At 45.5% G+C, this 16,927-nt stretch overlaps 1 protein-coding gene and 1 pseudogene across 1 annotated transcript; one reads left to right on the top strand and one right to left on the bottom strand.

Moving 5' to 3' along the window:
* Window positions 1-4,367: 4,367 nt before the first annotated feature.
* LOC103048870 (mucosal pentraxin-like) lies at window positions 4,368-16,085 on the bottom strand. The gene is made up of 2 exons (XM_088137400.1): window positions 15,899-16,085; window positions 4,368-6,828 (listed from the first exon to the last, which is right to left on the bottom strand). The coding sequence occupies exons 1-2, from the start codon at window positions 15,960-15,962 to the stop codon at window positions 6,227-6,229; spliced, it is 666 nt and encodes a 221-aa protein (XP_087993526.1). The 5' UTR covers window positions 15,963-16,085; the 3' UTR covers window positions 4,368-6,226.
* On the top strand, window positions 11,068-11,863 carry LOC112541692 (C-reactive protein pseudogene; annotated as a pseudogene).
* Window positions 16,086-16,927: the final 842 nt, after the last annotated feature.

The following is a 16,927-nucleotide window of genomic DNA, read 5'->3' as shown; positions in this document are numbered from 1 at the left end:
TTGACCGCTTCTATGAAGACCTACAACACCTTCTAGAACTAGCACCAAAAAAAGATGTCCTTTTCATCATAGGGGATTGGAATGCTAAAGTAGGAAGTCAAGGAGTAATCGGAATAACAGGCAAATTTGGCCTTGGAGTACAAAATGAAGCAGGGCAAAGGCTAATAGAGTTCTGTCAAGAGAACAAGCTAGTCATAGCAAACACTCTTTTCCAACAACACAAGAGACGACTCTACACATGGACATCACCAGATGGTCAATACCGAAACCAGATTGATTATATACTTTGCAGCCAAAGATGGAGAAGCTCTATACAGACAGCAAAAACAAGACCAGGAGCTGACTGTGGCTCAGATCATGAGCTTCTTACTGCAAAATTTAGGCTTAAATTGAAGAATGTAGGGAAAACCACTAGACCACTCAGGTATGACTTAGATCATATTCCTTGTGAGTACACAGTGAAGGTGATGAATAGATTTAGAGGATTAGATTTGGTAGACAGAGTGCCTGAAGAACTATGGACGGAGGTCCGTAACATTGTACAGGAGGCAGCAACTAAAACCATCCCAAAGAAAAAGAAATGCAAGAAAGCAAAATGGCTGTCTGATGAGGCTTTACAAATAGCTGTGGAAAGAAGGAATGCGAAAAGCAAGGGTGAAAGGGAAAGATATAAGCAACTGAATGCAGATTTCCAGAGAATAGCAAGGAGAGATAAGAAGGCCTTCTTAAATGAAATAATGCAAAGAAATTGAGGAAAACAATAGAATGGGGAAGACTAGAGATCTCTACAAGAAAATTGGAGATATCAAAGGAACGTTTAGTGCAAAGATGGGCATGATAAAGGACAAAAAAGGCAGGGACCTAACAGAAGCAGAAGAGATTAAGAAGAGGTGGCAAGAATACACAGAAGAACTATACAAGAAAGATCTTAATGTCCCTGATGTCCACGCTGGTGTGATCACTGACCTTGAGCCAGACATCCTAGAGAGTGAAGTCAAGTGGGCCTTAGGAAGCATTGCTAACAACAAAGCTAGTGGAGATGACAGTATTCCAGCTGAGTTATTTAAAATACTAAAAGATGATGGTGTTAAAGTGCTGCACTCAATATGCCAGCAAGTTTGGAAAACGCAACAGTGGCCACGGGATTGGAAAAGGTCAGTTTACATTCCAATTCCAAAGAAGGGCAACGCCAAAGAATGCTCAAACTATCGCACAATTGCACTCATTTCACATGCTAGCAAGGTTATGCTCAAAATCCTACAAGCTAGGCTTCAGCAATACATGAACCGAGAACTACCGGATGTACAAGCTGGGTTTCGAAGAGGCAGAGGAACTAGAGATCAAATCGCCAACATTCGCTGGATCATGGAGAAAGCACGAGAGTTCCAGAAAAATATCTACTTCTGCTTCATTGACTATGCAAAAGCCTTTGATTGTGTGGATCACAACAAACTGTGGCAAATTCTTAAAAAGATGGGAATACCAGACCACCTTACCTGTCTCCTGAGAAATCTGTATGCCGGCCAAGAAGCAACAGTTAGAACCGGTCATGGAACAACCGATTGGTTCAAAATAGGGAAAGGTGTACGACAAGGTTGTATACTGTCACCCTGCTTATTTAACCTATATGCAGAGTACATCATGAGAAATGCCAGGCTGGAAGAATCACAAGCCGGAATTAAGATTGCAGGGAGAATCATCAACAACCTCAGATATGTGGACGATACCACCCTAATGGCAGAAAGTGAAGAAGAACTAAAGAGCCTCTTGATGAGGGTGAAAGAGGAGAGTGCAAAAGCTGGCTTGAAACTCAACATTAAAAAAACTAAGATCATGGCATCTGGACCCATCAATTCCTGGCAAATAGAAGGGGTAGAAATGGAAGCAGTAACAGACTTCATTTATTTGGGCTCCAAGATCACCGCAGACGGAGACTGCAGCCATGACATTAAAAGACGCTTGCTCCTTGGGAGGAAAGCTGTGGCAAGCCTAGATAGCATATTAAAAAGCAGAGACGTCACCTTGCCGACAAAGATCCGCATAGTCAAAGCTATGGTTCTTCCAGTAGGAATGTATGGCTGTGAGAGCTGGACCATAAAAAAGGCCGAGCGCCGAAGAATTGATGCCTTTGAACTGTGGTGCTGGAGAAGACTCTTGAGAGTCCCCTGGATGGCTAGGAGGTCAAACCAGTCAATCTTAAAGGAAATCAACCCTGATTGCTCATTGGAAGGATCGATAATGAAGCTCAAGCTCAGATATTTTGGCCACCTAATGCGAAGAGAGATCTCTTTGGAGAAGACCCTGATGCTGGGAAAGATTGAAGGCAAAAGGAGAAGAGGACGGCAGAGGATGAGATGGTTAGATAGCATCACTGAAGCAATGAGCATGAAACTGAGCAAACTCAGGGAGGCAGTGAAGGACAGGAAGGCCTGGCGCAATATGGTTCATGGGGTCACGAAGAGTCGGACACGACTTAACGACTAAACAACAACAACAACTGGTGGCTTGCTTTGGCATCTGCACCTTTAAAGGAAAGGGCTGGGTATTCCAAAGGCGGGCAAAAGGGGCACCCTCTATTGGCTCAGTTCAGCCATCACACCTATAAAAGGGAAGTCAAAGAGGTGAAGGTCTGCCCTCTGGTGGTTCAGTTGGGCAACTGTGCAACGCATTCCAAAGTGCAGCAACGATTCGGCCCTCTGGTGGCTCTGTTTGGCCATTGCACCCGTAGAAGGAAAGTCAGTGTAGTGTATTCCCAAAGGCTGTTAAACCTTGTTCTGCTGGTGCCCTGACCTCTTTGGCTTCTGAAAGTTAAACATTTATTGACTCATGCCCCCCTCCCCTCAAAAGCCAGGATGCTCCCTGACTGATCCACCAACAAAGGGAAGAACGTCTCTGGGGGCTGATGGGCATAAGTCTCAGTTTTGGGTGTCTGCTTTGGGTGCTCTCACAAAATGGCTGCCTTGGGAGGCGTAGCCAATCACTAAACACTCCTTTACCAGAGAGTAATCAGGAGGGGTTGCTCCACCTCCCATCTTCAAAAGGTTTTCTACTGGTTTTGTTGGTCTTCCTCCCCCAGCCCTCTACATTTTCTTTCCCCAAACATTTTGATTTCCATCATGGAATCAACCACCGTCATGATGTTCTGCAAACCCCTTTGGGGGAACCAAGCTGTTCTTGAAACTTACACTGATGCCAGATGATCGTGTCTTCCTTTTCAGCAGCCCTCTTTCCCCTGTAATTCTTCTTTTAAAATTAAAAGTATGAAAGTGGTACCATCGGGTAGGCTGGTGGGCATGAAATGACTCGTTCCTGGTCCCTTAGCTCCATGTTCACCTTACCTCTGTATCGGAAGATCAGAAATCTAAAAAAAGTCTTCTGACGCATACCTTGCCCCCAAGATTTCACTAAAGCAGAAGGTAGTTTACAAGCTACACAAACAGGAGGTGGGAACATGAGGTTGATCATTATTAAGGTACCCCCCTTCCCCTCACACACCTTGCCTAGTTTGCTTTGAGAACTTGTCGGCTCTGTTATCCAAACAGTGCACTGAACGTAATGTCCTTTTCGTGGGTTTGGTATGACCCATATCAAAGGCTGACCTGATAGAGCATCTTAAAACACCAGTGTCAACTGATAGGGCTCAGGAAAAAAAAAGAGAGATAATTACATTGTTCAGAAACAAGGCGTGGTAGCCCTGTACTAGACTTTGTGTGTGGAAACTAGGCCATTGGTCTGGATTCGTTTCAAACTTCCAAGTGCCCATGGAATAGCTGACGTTAAGATGGACCCCGGTTGTCCACCAGATTGGATACATCTCAAGATTCTCCAGGGGAAGAAGAAATTCCCCACCTTCTGAAAAAGGACCTCAGGATGATCTTCTCTTGGGGTGGAGTAGAAAGGTTGGAAGCTAGGGAGCCCTCCAAAGTGAAGGCTGTAGGAGTATATATTGGACGTTAGCTTATGCCCCTGGGTTACCTCGACTCTATGCAAACCACACTCCACACACCTGAGAATGTCACCAATATTTTCTTCTTTGAAAGAAATTGCAGAAGCAGATTGGTTTTCAGCAAGCAGCAGGAGAACCTTAGGGAAAAGAAATCTATGAGACTTTCAATTTTGGATAAAGAGTTTTGTTTACGTGTTGGTGTGGAATTTTGTTTCATTAAAAGCTTGATCAGCCTATTTTAGGATGACTGGTGACTTCTCCTTCTCCTTCTCCTTCTCCTTCTCCTTCTCCTTCTCCTTCTCCTTCTCCTTCTCCTTCTCCTTCTCCTTCTCCTTCTCCTTCTCCTCCTCCTCCTCCTCCTTCTCCTTCTCCTTCTCCTTCTCCTCCTCCTCCTCCTCCTCCTCCTCCTCTCCATGAGTTGTAACATGCATAAATATACTCCAAATCCACAAAATGTCACACACACACACACACACAATTTGGAGGCTGCACACGTCCTTGGGATTTCAAGTTGCCTCTGCAATTCCAGTTGAAAACACAGCGCTGGGTGAAGGTGTTATATATTGATGAGTTTATTACAGCCCATTAGAACAGCAAATTTGCAACCATCAGCCATGCACGTATGCAAATAAACTGCCACAGAGACCATCGCCTGGAACTACCATAATGGAGAGGTAGTTCATCCTGTCGCTCCAGCAGGTCAAAACAACCACCTGCTTTCAGATCCTCAAGATCTTGCCTGACCTTTTGTTCCTCAGCCACGGACTTTGCATTTGGGGCACCATTTTTTCGCCATGTCTACTCCTCGGAGCCACTCCAATCCATGATGGATTCTGTAAGGTCCACTCTCTACAACGACAGGTTGCAACTTTCCCTTGGCACATCTCTTTGCACCAACGTGGGTCCTTTGAATCATTTTTCTCTTCAATGTACTGTATTAAATGTTGTTCTAAACAGTTCTGACCATCCATATCTGCATGTAGGTAGTCAACCTGTTTTCAGAAATTTTCCGCCCCCAGCATCCCTGTGATGTAAAGTTTCTGCTTGGATCAGGATGGGAAATCGTGTCCCTTCAGATTGTCGGACTCAAATGCCACTCACTCGCAGCCAACTCTGCTCAGCAATGAAGGTTAATGGGAATTGTAACCCAGGAACATCTGGAGAACTTCACAATCCTCTTTACTTCCTTCAATAGGTTCTCAGATCTTAAGGACATGTTCCAACTTCAGATTTTTGAGGTTCCTACCGTACCAGCCACAATGACATGATGTGTGTTATGCAGATCATCACAAAGGATACCATTTGGGGCACGTCTGTGATGTCACCATGTGATTATCTATGATTCCCACATCATTAAAGGATGGATTTTAAATTTTTTTGTACCGGCCTGTAGGAAGCCATGGACCTGATGTTTGCTTCTGGGGCATATGAAATCAGAATTATGTTTGTATATGTTGCAAACTGTTTTCTTCTTTGGGGATAATTTTGGGGGGCTCTAAAATCACTGACTGAGGAATGGCTGCCTCTTACTTTCTGCATTTGGGAGGAAAATCTTGTTCCTGGGTTGTTAAGCATTTTAGTACATCTTTTCTCAACCTGTCTCTGATTCTTTGGTGTTGATTTGCCCAGGATTACCCTTGTACTCTGATCTCGTAAAGCTTTCAAAAGCACTAAAAGGCTTATTCCTTGGGCCTTCAAAAAGTTATTAATGTATAGATAGTTATAGTATGATATTATGAACCTCTTAGTCTAGAAGTAATACTGCAATGTTATAATTGATTAGTACGTTATACTATTATTGCTGTTTTTATCTTACGTTTGTGCTGGCTTTAATTGCAGGCACATCATAAATTCATTTACTGCTTACTACCTGGAGTAGTAACCATGCGATTGAGGCATATAAAAACACAGGAGAAGATGTGGGAGTGAGAAAGAAAGGACAGGATGGCTGAGCCCTAAATATGAGGCCCAAAGAAATCCCAAAAGTGAGTGAAAGCTGTGACTTCTTCAATTTGGCCATTTGATTCAAAGGTCCAGCCACTGAGGCCCAATGGTATGGTCAGATCAGAGATCTTCAAGCTCAAACTACCTTTCTTTTCCTAAATGAATTTGGAAAAATCAGACCAACTCAATTACCTGAACTGATTCAACTGATCAAATCAGAACTGGCAGAGGTCCAAGTGGGAATTCAAATGTGACCTGAACGCCCTGGGTTTTGACTGGTTCTCTGGATGGATTTGGATGATTCAATAAGATCGGAGTAAGACATGAGGTGGAGATTCAGATGTAACACAAACTTTCCGGAAGGGAGAGGTAATCTAGAGCCACGTTGCCATAACTTACGTAGCTCATGTTGGTCCAGCTGATCAGGGAGGGTAGATAGAACAGATCATTGGAAGATGAGTTCACATGGACAGTGTAATTCCACATGTACACCTGTTGGATCTCTCCGCGGAAGAAAATGTCCTCATGGTGGGCTCGTCCAAGCTGGACCAAAGCATGGGGTTTGATGAAATAGCCTTGCCGTACAACCTTTCTGGCCAAGGGTCTTTTGTTCACCCACAAGGTGAGCACTCCCGTCTCTGACGCCCAAACAATGCAGATCTGCTGCCAAGCCTGATAAGAATCTGGGATTCGAAAGCGTTCAGCCATCCCACCAATGTAGACCGTGTACCACCAAAACCCATCCGAGTCTCGACTCTTATAAATCAAGATTTCTTTGTCTTGATCTTTGGTGGCATACGAGAAAAGGGCTTGTTTGGACGGTGAGTCGGAGAAAGAGCAGAGGCAGACGGTGATGTTTTGGAGAAGGTCTCGAGGTTGATCCACCTCCAAGGTCAGGTAGCCTTTGTGCGAGAAAATGAAGGAATAGCCCTGCAGATCTGGGAGAACGAAAGAGAGAGAGCAGATTGATGAATGCTGTGTCTCAGTGCCTTTCTTTGGAGAGCTCAAGCCAGGGTAGTGTGAAGGTGTGTAAGTGTGAGAGAATGTGTGTGAGACTTTTTTTTTTATCCCTTTGTTGGCAAATCTCTCTGCCGTTCAGCTAATGGCTGAAGCCAGGGGCGTCTGCGTCAGTGGGGTATGGCCAAAAGAGTCACGATGGGAGCCATGACACGATGGTGCTTGCCATCTTGACTTTTGAGACCATACCCCACAGAGACCCTGGCTGCAACTCGGAAGAGTTGCCCTCTTCCAATGCTCATTCCTGACTTCTTGCAACACCCCTGGCAGGCCAACAGTGATCACCTCATCCTTTCGCCAGTCACTCTGACCTTTGCCTGCTGAAATAGCAGCTGGCTCGATCGCTGTGTGCCAATCTCGCCCTGGCACGAGACCAACTGGAGTCATTCAATGCATTTATCTTCTATGTACCTTTTCTGTTCCTTTTCTTCATGGTCTTTGTCTCATTACTTTGCCTGATAGCGTATATCTTTATGATCCACAGAGAGAACACCAATTACAGTCGATCAGGGATGTTTGTAGAGGGGGGGGTGGGTCCAATTCTGCAAGGTGGCAGGCGTGGCATCGAGACAGTGGCCCCACCCACTGATTGTGTGCACATACAAAAGGGGGGGGGGTTCAATCCTGTCACCACGATGCCATCTTGAAGATCTGACCCAACATAGATGTCCCTGCATTAGTCAATAAATCATTCTCATGTAGGGCCAGGACGTCACTCAATCAAATTTGTTATATACTGTAACTGTAATAATTCAGTTATTAAACTGCAATTCTTCTCTGCACATAGTATTCTTTAGGGGAAAAAAAGAACCTCCCAAAACTCAAAAACTCAGTACTAATTTGATAGCTACCTTCGATCTAGTTTATACTACAATAATTAAGAATACTGGAAGAGTTGACCTATTTCTGTTCCCAACAACAGGCATTCAGAGATGCCCCAAAGTTTAAAAACACAATGTTATCAGTCATTATTGATATGAACATATGAAAAGTGTTTGATATCTGTAATCCTTGCAGTACCCAAGGTCAGGATAAACATTTTCCCAAGGTTAATCCTCAGTATTAAGACTATTGGATAACTGATTGGTCAAAATCTCAGACCCCCAAATTAAAATTGTGTTGAATCAAAACAAATTAAAATTCAAACTGTTTTTTTTTTAATTAAAACCAACCAAGATCTCATCTGAACATTTTCAAGATCTCAGCGTAAGATTACCATTACCAAATTCCCATGACATTTACCAAACCTACAAAATCTTTCTTCTAATTTACTGGCCTCTCGAATATAGTAATTGACACCTGAGATACTCAGATTGGTGAGCATTCATAAGAGAACATACCCAAAGAAGATTGTCCTCAATCGATATTCTTACTTTCTATACAGCTTTCTTGAAACTGAGAAAACATTTTATACTTAGAGGTGAGTACAAGGGTCTCCTGAAAATTTACTTCCGCCTTTGAAACACTTTTAAACTTTTAAACACTTAAAGTTTAAAAGGTTTAAAAAGTTTTAAAAATCCAAAAAGTTCAAAAAGTTTAAACTTTTAAACACTTAAACTTCAAACACTTTAAAACCTGTAAACACTTAAAGCCTTTTAAACACGGGGTTTCTGAAATTCAGTTCCACCCAGCGCTGCTCTATATGGTTCAGCAGGGAATGAATGGCCTGGGGAGGAACCCTGTAAGCATGGGAGAAAATGGGGCCCCATCCAGCAAGGTGCAACCTGGGTTGTGCCTTTGGGAAAAATCATGGTTTAGAACAGCCCAGCCATTACAAGAGCATCTCTCCTCCCCCCCTTGCAAAAATAGAGACCTCTGCCTGGGTCCTGCTAAGCAAACTTTGGTCTTTGGAGAGAAGGGGCTGGACAGAGTTTAAAAAAATCAGCTGGTGGGCAGAAGGGGGGAGGGAAAAGAAAACAGGGCTTTTCTTAAAATGAAAAAGCCGGTGCGAGTCCCCTGCGTCTGGACTGGCAGGAAATTTCAGCCCACCCCTTTCAGTTCTGGATAAAACTCTAGGTGGAAGTTAAAGGCGGAATTCTCCAAGCTACAGCCGGATTCCGTCTTCTCTTCTCCATCCTCTTTTGCTGCCCGTCCACATGGGGACCCTTTTCCTCTGGCTTCTTCTTCTATCGAGCCTGCTGGGCGCGCTGTGTCAGGAAGGTGAGCGCTGGCACTCGGTCTTCAAATGGGAGAGTTGCTCCTGAGGTTCAGCATTTGAGTTGCAGGGGTGTGAGAATCCAAAGAGAGCGTCTTGGAATTGGACTTTCTGAGGAGGAGGAGGAGGAGGAGGAGGAGGAGGAGGAGGAGGAGGGGGGGGGGGGTTTGTAAAAAAAAAAAAAAGTTCTTTCCCACTGGTGAAGAAATGTGGGAATACTGGTAAGTTCTTCTCAAAAGCTGAATGGTTTTCAAATTCTCACCCTTCGGCAGTGCTCAAGAGTAAGAAAGGTCTGGCAGGTATTTTGCTGGGAAAGGGAAAGAGTCTTTGGGTGTGGCAGAAAGGCCAGAAGAGGCACTGGTTTAGCGGAGAAGGTGTTGGAGTAAGGACACCCAGGACCACCTCCATCTATGGAAGTTGTCTGAGGGACTTTGGGCCAGTCACTCTCTTACATCCCAAGCAGAGGCTCTTAGGGTTATTCTGGGGTGGGAGGGGCAGAATAACCCTAACCTGTTGCTTTGGATTACTGGAGATGAGACAGATCCTCCTGCTCCTCCTCTGCCTGCCCCTGCTCCCTCCCCTTTCCCTTCTGGATTCCTGAAGGTGAAACAGATTCTCCTTCTCCTTCTCCTTCTCCTTCTCCTTCTCCTTCTCCTTCTCCTTCTCCTTCTCCTTCTTCTGGATTCCTGAAGGTGAAACAGATTCTCCTTCTCCTTCTCCTTCTTCTGGATTCCTGAAGGTGAAACAGATTCTCCTTCTCCTTCTCCTTCTCCTTCTCCTTCTCCTTCTCCTTCTCCTTCTCCTTCTCCTTCTCCTTCTCCTTCTCCTTCTCCTTCTCCTTCTCCTTCTCCTTCTCCTCCTCCTCCTTCTCCTTCTCCTCCTCCTCCTCCTCCTCCTCCCTCTTCTTTCCTCTCCTCCATGCCCCATTTCTTATTCTTCTTACGATCAGAAGAAACACTTTTCAAAAGTGCCAGGAAAAAACATTTGGATCAATACCTCACTACTCAGAGGAGGAGTTTACCCAACACCCTAGACTAGGTTAAAATTGGATTGGATCATTTATGGTCCTGTATCCAACAGGAACCCAGCCTTTGTTTTAATGCATAATGTAAACACAGACTCGTTATGCCACAAACTGATTTATTTCTTTCAGCGTAACTTGTTAACATAATTGCTGCGTTCACACAGTGTGTGACGCTTAAAGAAACACTATTTTGGCTCCGGGTGATGCTTTGTACAACATGGGAAACCACAAAGGAAGGCTGGATTCCCGCCATGCACTGGACCCCAAAATCTCATTTCAGCCTCATCTCCCACCGTGCATGTAACAAGCCAAAGTATATGAATGACATACCCACTGTCCTTGAGTGGTTGGTTAATGCTCTCTTCTCATTTCAGTTTATTTTCTATTTTTGCACTGATCTTTTACTGTGGATATATTAATGGATGCCGTGCTTGCATATTTTAAGGCCCTGCTAGCTGTAATGTGGCGGCGTAGAAATTCAATCAATCAATCAGTCCGTCAGTCAAAGGCACTTCAGGAAAAGTGGCAGCGTGCAGGAAAACGTGCTCAAAAATATTCTGCATCGGTTTTGTTGTCATCGTTGCTATTACTCCATCCTTGATGTGGTGCCTGGTATCAGCTGAAGGTTGGAAGAATGAGAAGCTGAGCGTTCCCCACCATAGAAACACTCTGAGAGATTTATCCGTGCTTAGGGAAGAGTTTAATACTGCTATTTCCCCTTTTTGCCTTCTGTTCTACCATCTCACAAAAATGGGGCTCCTGCCCCAAAGCCTTCTGGGAAAGATCAATGTCTATCCAAGAGAGCAGCTGAGTGGCCTTGATGCTGGGGCATCAAAGAGAGAGAAGGTCAGAGAGAGGTTTCTGATCTGAGAGGGCTTTGTGTCTCTTCAACGTTGGCCGGGTGTAGAAATATCAGTGATCAAAGGAGAACGCGTGCTTAGGACATGCTCCTGCGAGGGAGGCAGGGCTCTTCATTGAAACTATGATTATTTCCTTGCAGATCTCGAAGGAAAAGCCTTTGTTTTCCCATCGGCTTCGAATTCGGCCTACGTGAGGTTGAAGCTGGACTTGCAGAACTCTCTGGAAAGCTTCACATTGTGTGAGAGGTTCCAGACAGACTTGATACGTCCATTTGCCCTCTTCTCATACGCCACCGAGAGTGAGGACAATGAGTTCTTGCTCCACTGCGATAGGCCAAACATCTTCAGCATCTTCATGAAACAGGGGGTTATCACCTTCGACGTCTCCAAAAAACCAGTATCTTCCACCGGCAAGGAGCACATCTGTTTCAGCTGGGAGTCCGAAACAGGGTTGGCAACTTTATGGTGGAACGGGAAACTCTTATCTCGGAAATCGATCATGAAAGATCTAGTTGTCCATGGCAATGCCTCCATCATCTTGGGACAGGAACAAGACTCCTTTGGAGGTCAGTTTGATGTCAACCAGTCCTTTGTGGGAGAGATTGAAGATGTCTACTTCTGGGGCCGGGTCCTGGAACCTGAGGAAATATGTCGCGTGTGGAACAATCGTGTGGTTTCACGTCCTCTCATCAACTGGCGAGAGCTACATTATGAAAGCCACGGAGAAGTTATTCTGGCACGTTCCAGCACCTGTGCTTGCCGTAGTGAGTGTGTTTGGTCACCCATGCATGTCATGAAAAATTAGCAAATTGCCTTAAACACCGCCTAACCCGTTCCCGCCCGAGTGATTCAGTCCACAGGGCGACAACAATCTCCCATCTTTCTGTTGTGAAATACACCAGCTTGAATACCATTCCAATAAAAGCTGCTGAGTTGCTTGGTTTGGGCCTCTTCAACTTCTTATGATCTAAAGAATGTTTTGCTTGTGTTTTGGAAGTGCAGATGTTGTGAGGGAAGGAGGGAGGGAGGCAGGAGAAAGAAAGAAAGAAAGAAAGAAAGAAAGAAAGAAAGAAAGAAAGAAAGAAAGAAAGAAAGAAAGAAAGAAAGAGGGAGGGAGGGAGGAGAAGGAAGGAAGGAAGGAAGGAAGGAAGGAAGGAAGGAAGGAAGGAAGGAAGGAAGGAAGGAAGGAAGGAAGGACCCTTAAACATTTTAGGAGAGAATTATCCACTAGTTTTTATACTTTTTTTTTTTTTTTTAATGAAAAGCTACCTTGTTGGGTAATATAAATGTTCTGGGTTATGTCACGGATATTAGCCAATCATCCCTGTGGATAATCTACCTTTACTAGAAAATTCTATACCTGCAGTTACCGCCAAATCTCAGTGTTCAATAAATTATATGTTGAAATAACATCTTACCACCATGTTGGGCATGCATTAGTAGGTGTGGGATTTATGTACCTCCAGAAGCTTCCAAATCGGGGCTAATTAACTACCTGCATGCTCAGATATCCAATTTCTGCTGCAATTACCCCAGCATGAAGTGGAGAGAACGCGTCAATCAGGCTGAGTTCCATCTTGCACAGCCGTTCTCTGACATGCAGAAGACAGCAGGCCTGGGAAGTGGGTATAGACCCATTCTCCCTCTCCGCTCAGATAGTTTTGCAGGGAGCAGAGCCTTTGACTTCACCAGACAGGAAGAGAGGAAGGGAGGGAGGGAGGGAGGGAGGGAGGGAGACAGGGAAGGAGGAAGGGAGAGAGGGAAGGAGGAGGGAGGGAGGGAGGGAGGGAGGGAGGAAAGAAGGGAGGAAGGGAGAGAAAGAGGGAAGGGGGAGGGAGGAAGGGAGGGAGGGAAGGAGGAAGGGAGAGAGAGAGGGAGGGAGGAAGGAAGGGAGAGAAGGAGGGAAGGGAAGGAAGGGAGAGAGAGGGAAGGGGAGGGAGGAAGGGAGGGAGGGAGGGGAAGGGAGGGAGGGAGGGAGAGAGGGAGAGAGAGGGAAGGGGGAGGGAGGAAGGGAGGGAGGGAGGGGAAGGAAGGGAGGGAGGGAGGAAGAGAGGGAGAGAGAGGGAAGGGGAGGGAGGAAGGGAGGGAGGGAGGGGAAGGAAGGGAGGGAGGGAGAGAGGGAAGGGGGAGGGAGGAAGGGAGGGAGGGAGGGGAAGGGAAGGAGAGAAGGAGGGAGGGAGGAGGAGGAAGGGAGGGAGGAAGAGAGACAGAGAGGGAGGGAGGAAGGGAGGAAGGGAGAGAGAGGGAAGGGGGAGGGAGGAAGGGAGGGAGAGAAGGAGGGAGGGAGGAAGGCAGAGAGGGAGGGGGAGGGAGGAACCGAGGGAGGAAACGGAGGGGTGGAGAACCAACCACAGCCCCAAATGGGCACATGCAATGCGCTGGCGTAGAGTATTTCCGAGAACTGAAACCCTGAATGCCAGAAAGGCTATGGAGTAAACAAGCGAATCCTCTCTCCATAATTTTGCGATGATCCTTCCTGACCTTCTCTAATCCAAGGACCAATTGTGTGGGCCTGCCCCAAATACCGGGTCCTGCAGTCCGCTTTGAAAGGCCTTCAAGGACACCGTGTCTGAAAAACGACTAGATTTGGCCCCTGCTCTTAAAATACATATATAGGGAAGGAAGTTGGAGAAGCAGATGACACTTAACAGACCATTTTTACTGCTGTTAGGACGTTCCTACGGCCTTGTGCTCCAAGTGGACAAATGAAATATTTCCTTATCAGCATCTGCCTAAACCAGCTGACTGTTCTCTGCTTCCTTTATGGTTACCAGCTAATTAAATAATTTGTATCACATAAATCATCTCCTTTTCCATTAACCTCCCATTAAAATTAAATGTCATTTTCCTCCCCTTATTTGCAATGTCCTAGTGCCTTTCAGCTCCTTGCCACCATTAACGATCCACAAATTCCAAGCACATATAATAGTCCCGTTGACATGGTTTTTCAAAAACATAACAACCATCACAACTGTAGCAATATATTTTTTTTATTAGTGACGGCGTTGTGTCGAAGGCCTATTTTTTCCCACAACAACTCCGTGACAAGGTAATTTGGGCCGAAAGAGAGCGACTGGCTGTAAACTTCTGGGGTTGATGGGCGTCCAGAAGATGAACGAAAAAGGGAATTCTCCTTTTGCTGATGGCTTTGCCCTCTAAAATATCCAGGGGCTTCTATAAAACTCTCTAGCACTAGTCTCAGTTGTTTTCCATTCCTGATACTATTTGCTTTTCCGTGCAAAATTGGGTAGCGCGAGAGTCCACAGAACAACACAGAAACCCTTCCTGCAACATGATAGAATTGCAGACCTGGGGGCGAGCGACGTTTTCCTTCCGTGATTGGGTTTGTTTATTCAATTATTTAAAATATTTCCAGATTGCACCACCCGTTTGGATCAAACGGCCGAATCGGACACTTGGGAATCGGTTCAACAGTTTGGAGAGACCCTGGGTCTGAATTGAAATGGTCGCATCCTTGTAGTGAAGGATGGCGTTGCAGATACGATGATTTTCTGTCTTAAATACCCAACAGAGGTGGGGAAAACATCTGGATTCAGACAGTTTCCTTTCCCCAGCTTCCCTTTAGACGGTTTCTAACTCATAGTTTCTCAACCTTGGCAGCTTGAAGATGGGTGGACTTCAACTCCCAGAATTCCCCAGCCAGCCATGGGGCTGGGGAATTCTGGGAGTTGAAGTCCACCCATCTTCAAGCTGCCAAGGTTGAGAAACACTGTTCCAACTGGATGGCAGAAGCAATATATGGAGCAAATAATATTTAATAACCAAGCCAGATAATGAGCGAGCCCGGTTTAGAGGAAAGGGACAAAGTTTAGAAGTCATATATGAGGAGTCTGAAGATCTGCATTTACCCACTGAAGTTGAATGCTTCCCACTCTGCGTGAAAATATACCCCTCCATCCAATTATCCTGTCTCCCGCCCCCACCCCCATATAAACCATTCCACTGTTTTTGAAGATTTGCTATTTTTCAAATGGTGAAATTCCTGCTAATACCCTTTTGGCTAGAAAAGGATGGGTCCTTACGCCCAGAATACAGAAACCGATGGAAATCGCATCTCTGTGGATTTTCCATCCTACCTTTGAATCGCATTTCCCCCCAAATTATTTATTATTTATTTATTAAATGTATATGCCGCCCATCTCCCCCAGAGGGTGACTCTGGGTGGCTCACGATTAAAATCCAAATGGTCTCTCATTTGCAAGTTTCTCAGAGGCTGGTTTGGGAAAGAGTGTTTGATCTGACTCACACAGTGCCTTCATCATCTCTTGCATAGCCTTCTATTTTTCTGGAAGGCGGTGGAGTTGGCCTTCCAGGTCAGAAGAGACCCAGATCAGGAGAATTTTATGGTAGATGTTATGGACGGAACATCAGGAGAAACATCTTGATCCTAGAGAGAGATTCTTAGAGATGGACCATCTGTCAGTGGCGATCTTGAAGCAGGAAATAATCTTGGAGCTACTTCAAGATTACTTCCCAGACCTGCGTTTACTATTAAAACATTGTTATAGCAAGCAGAACAGGAAGCTGATCTTGGTTCTTCTAGTAGCCGTGTTGCCTATATCTTAACAGAGAAATAGGGGGACTCAAACCCACTATGGTTTGAAGTGCCTGCCTCTGAGTTAAAATCGTGGCTCTTCATCCCAGATAAGCACGAGGATAAACTGTGTTTCCAGCAGAAAATCATACTCTGTTCGTGCTCAGAAGTACTCTTCTGCAGTGACATCCAGCATTCTCAGGCAGAAAAAAAAGCTTCTGCTGAGTCCCCGACCGACAAATAAAATAGCCCAGTTGGGCAGCGCACAATCTTTCACGCTGCAAGAGGGTTTTAAGTCTTGCCTGGAGATGGGTGGCTATCTAAATCGGATAGATAGATAGATAGATAGATAGATAGATAGATAGATAGATAGATAGATAGATAGATAGATACTCACTTTCCTGGAGAGATGTTTTTGAGAGACTGGCAAAAAGGAGGAAGCAGATCCACCACGGTGCCATTTTTTCTTCCCAAGAGAAAAGAAACGGGTGAGATGCTGGAGAGGAAATTTGGACAGTGGGAAGCTTTGCTAGGCGATCTCTGCAAACTGGATCTGGAATCAGCAGCTGTGCAAATATATTGCCTCGAGGGCGGCGTCTCAGTTTACGCTGCAGGGGGATTGGGGTGGAACTCAATCCCACCCAACAAATATCTGCTATGCTGTGTTGATTTGCAACAGTCGTCCGGGTGGGGCAAAAAGAGGCTGTTCCTTAACTCCTTCCTCCATACGTTAGGTAGCAGAGTTGTTTGGGAATAGGCAGGGGGAGAAAACGTCGTGAGCACACTCACAAAATGGCTGCCAGGCTTATTATTCTTCAAATGGCCGGTCAGAACTCGAAAGTAATCTAGCCCATAGAAATGACTGCCTCTGAACCCATGGGTCTTTTCCTTTACAGCTCCGTGCTTGGCTTCCCAGCGAGCCAGTTTCCTGTTTGATTTTTTTAAATGGACGGGCCCCAATGGATGGGTCAGGGCCCTACTGCGTCGCCAGGCAGCTTGCTGCCAACCCATCTAGCTGCCATACCTCTGAGCCTTCCAAAGAAGAGTGCTACCATGTACGTCGGCACTAGATGGCAGCGAAGAGTTCATTTTCCCCCCCGTCTCTTGTTCCTGCCCTCTAGTGATCCTCTGAGGTCTGTGCAACCCAGATCTGGAAGTCTTCTCAAAGGAACTTTGGAACCCAGGGCCACTGTTTTGGGCCAGGCCGGTGTGTCCTTAAATTGCCTTTGGTAGATTTGTTTTCTCCCCTAGAAAAATGAGTGCTTTGTATGTTTACCCTGGCAAAGAGCTAAGAGTCAGGCGCTCCACAGCTGAAGCAGCCTGTCAGGTGCTCCTGTAGAGATGTCTTTCCATGAAATCTTGATGACTCAAGCATGAGGTTGCCAAGGGGAAAAAACAGCATATTATTCCAGAAAGTAAGCTATCT

This window comes from Python bivittatus, unplaced genomic scaffold (assembly GCF_059951505.1).
Source record: "Python bivittatus isolate LINGU-HERP-01145 unplaced genomic scaffold, Pbiv_v1 ctg000180_np1212, whole genome shotgun sequence".
Lineage (NCBI taxonomy): Eukaryota > Metazoa > Chordata > Lepidosauria > Squamata > Pythonidae > Python > Python bivittatus.
This window is presented reverse-complemented; position numbering and strand designations above follow the sequence as displayed.

Excerpts from the sequence above, each read along its gene's own strand:
- LOC103048870 (XM_088137400.1), bottom strand. The coding sequence starts at position 15,962 with ATGGCACCGTGGTGGATCTGCTTCCTCCTTTTTGCCAGTCTCTCAAAA. Across the intron at positions 6,829-15,898 it reads AAAAACATCTCTCCAGGAAA|ATCTGCAGGGCTATTCCTTC; the intron begins GTGAGTATCTAT and ends TCGTTCTCCCAG.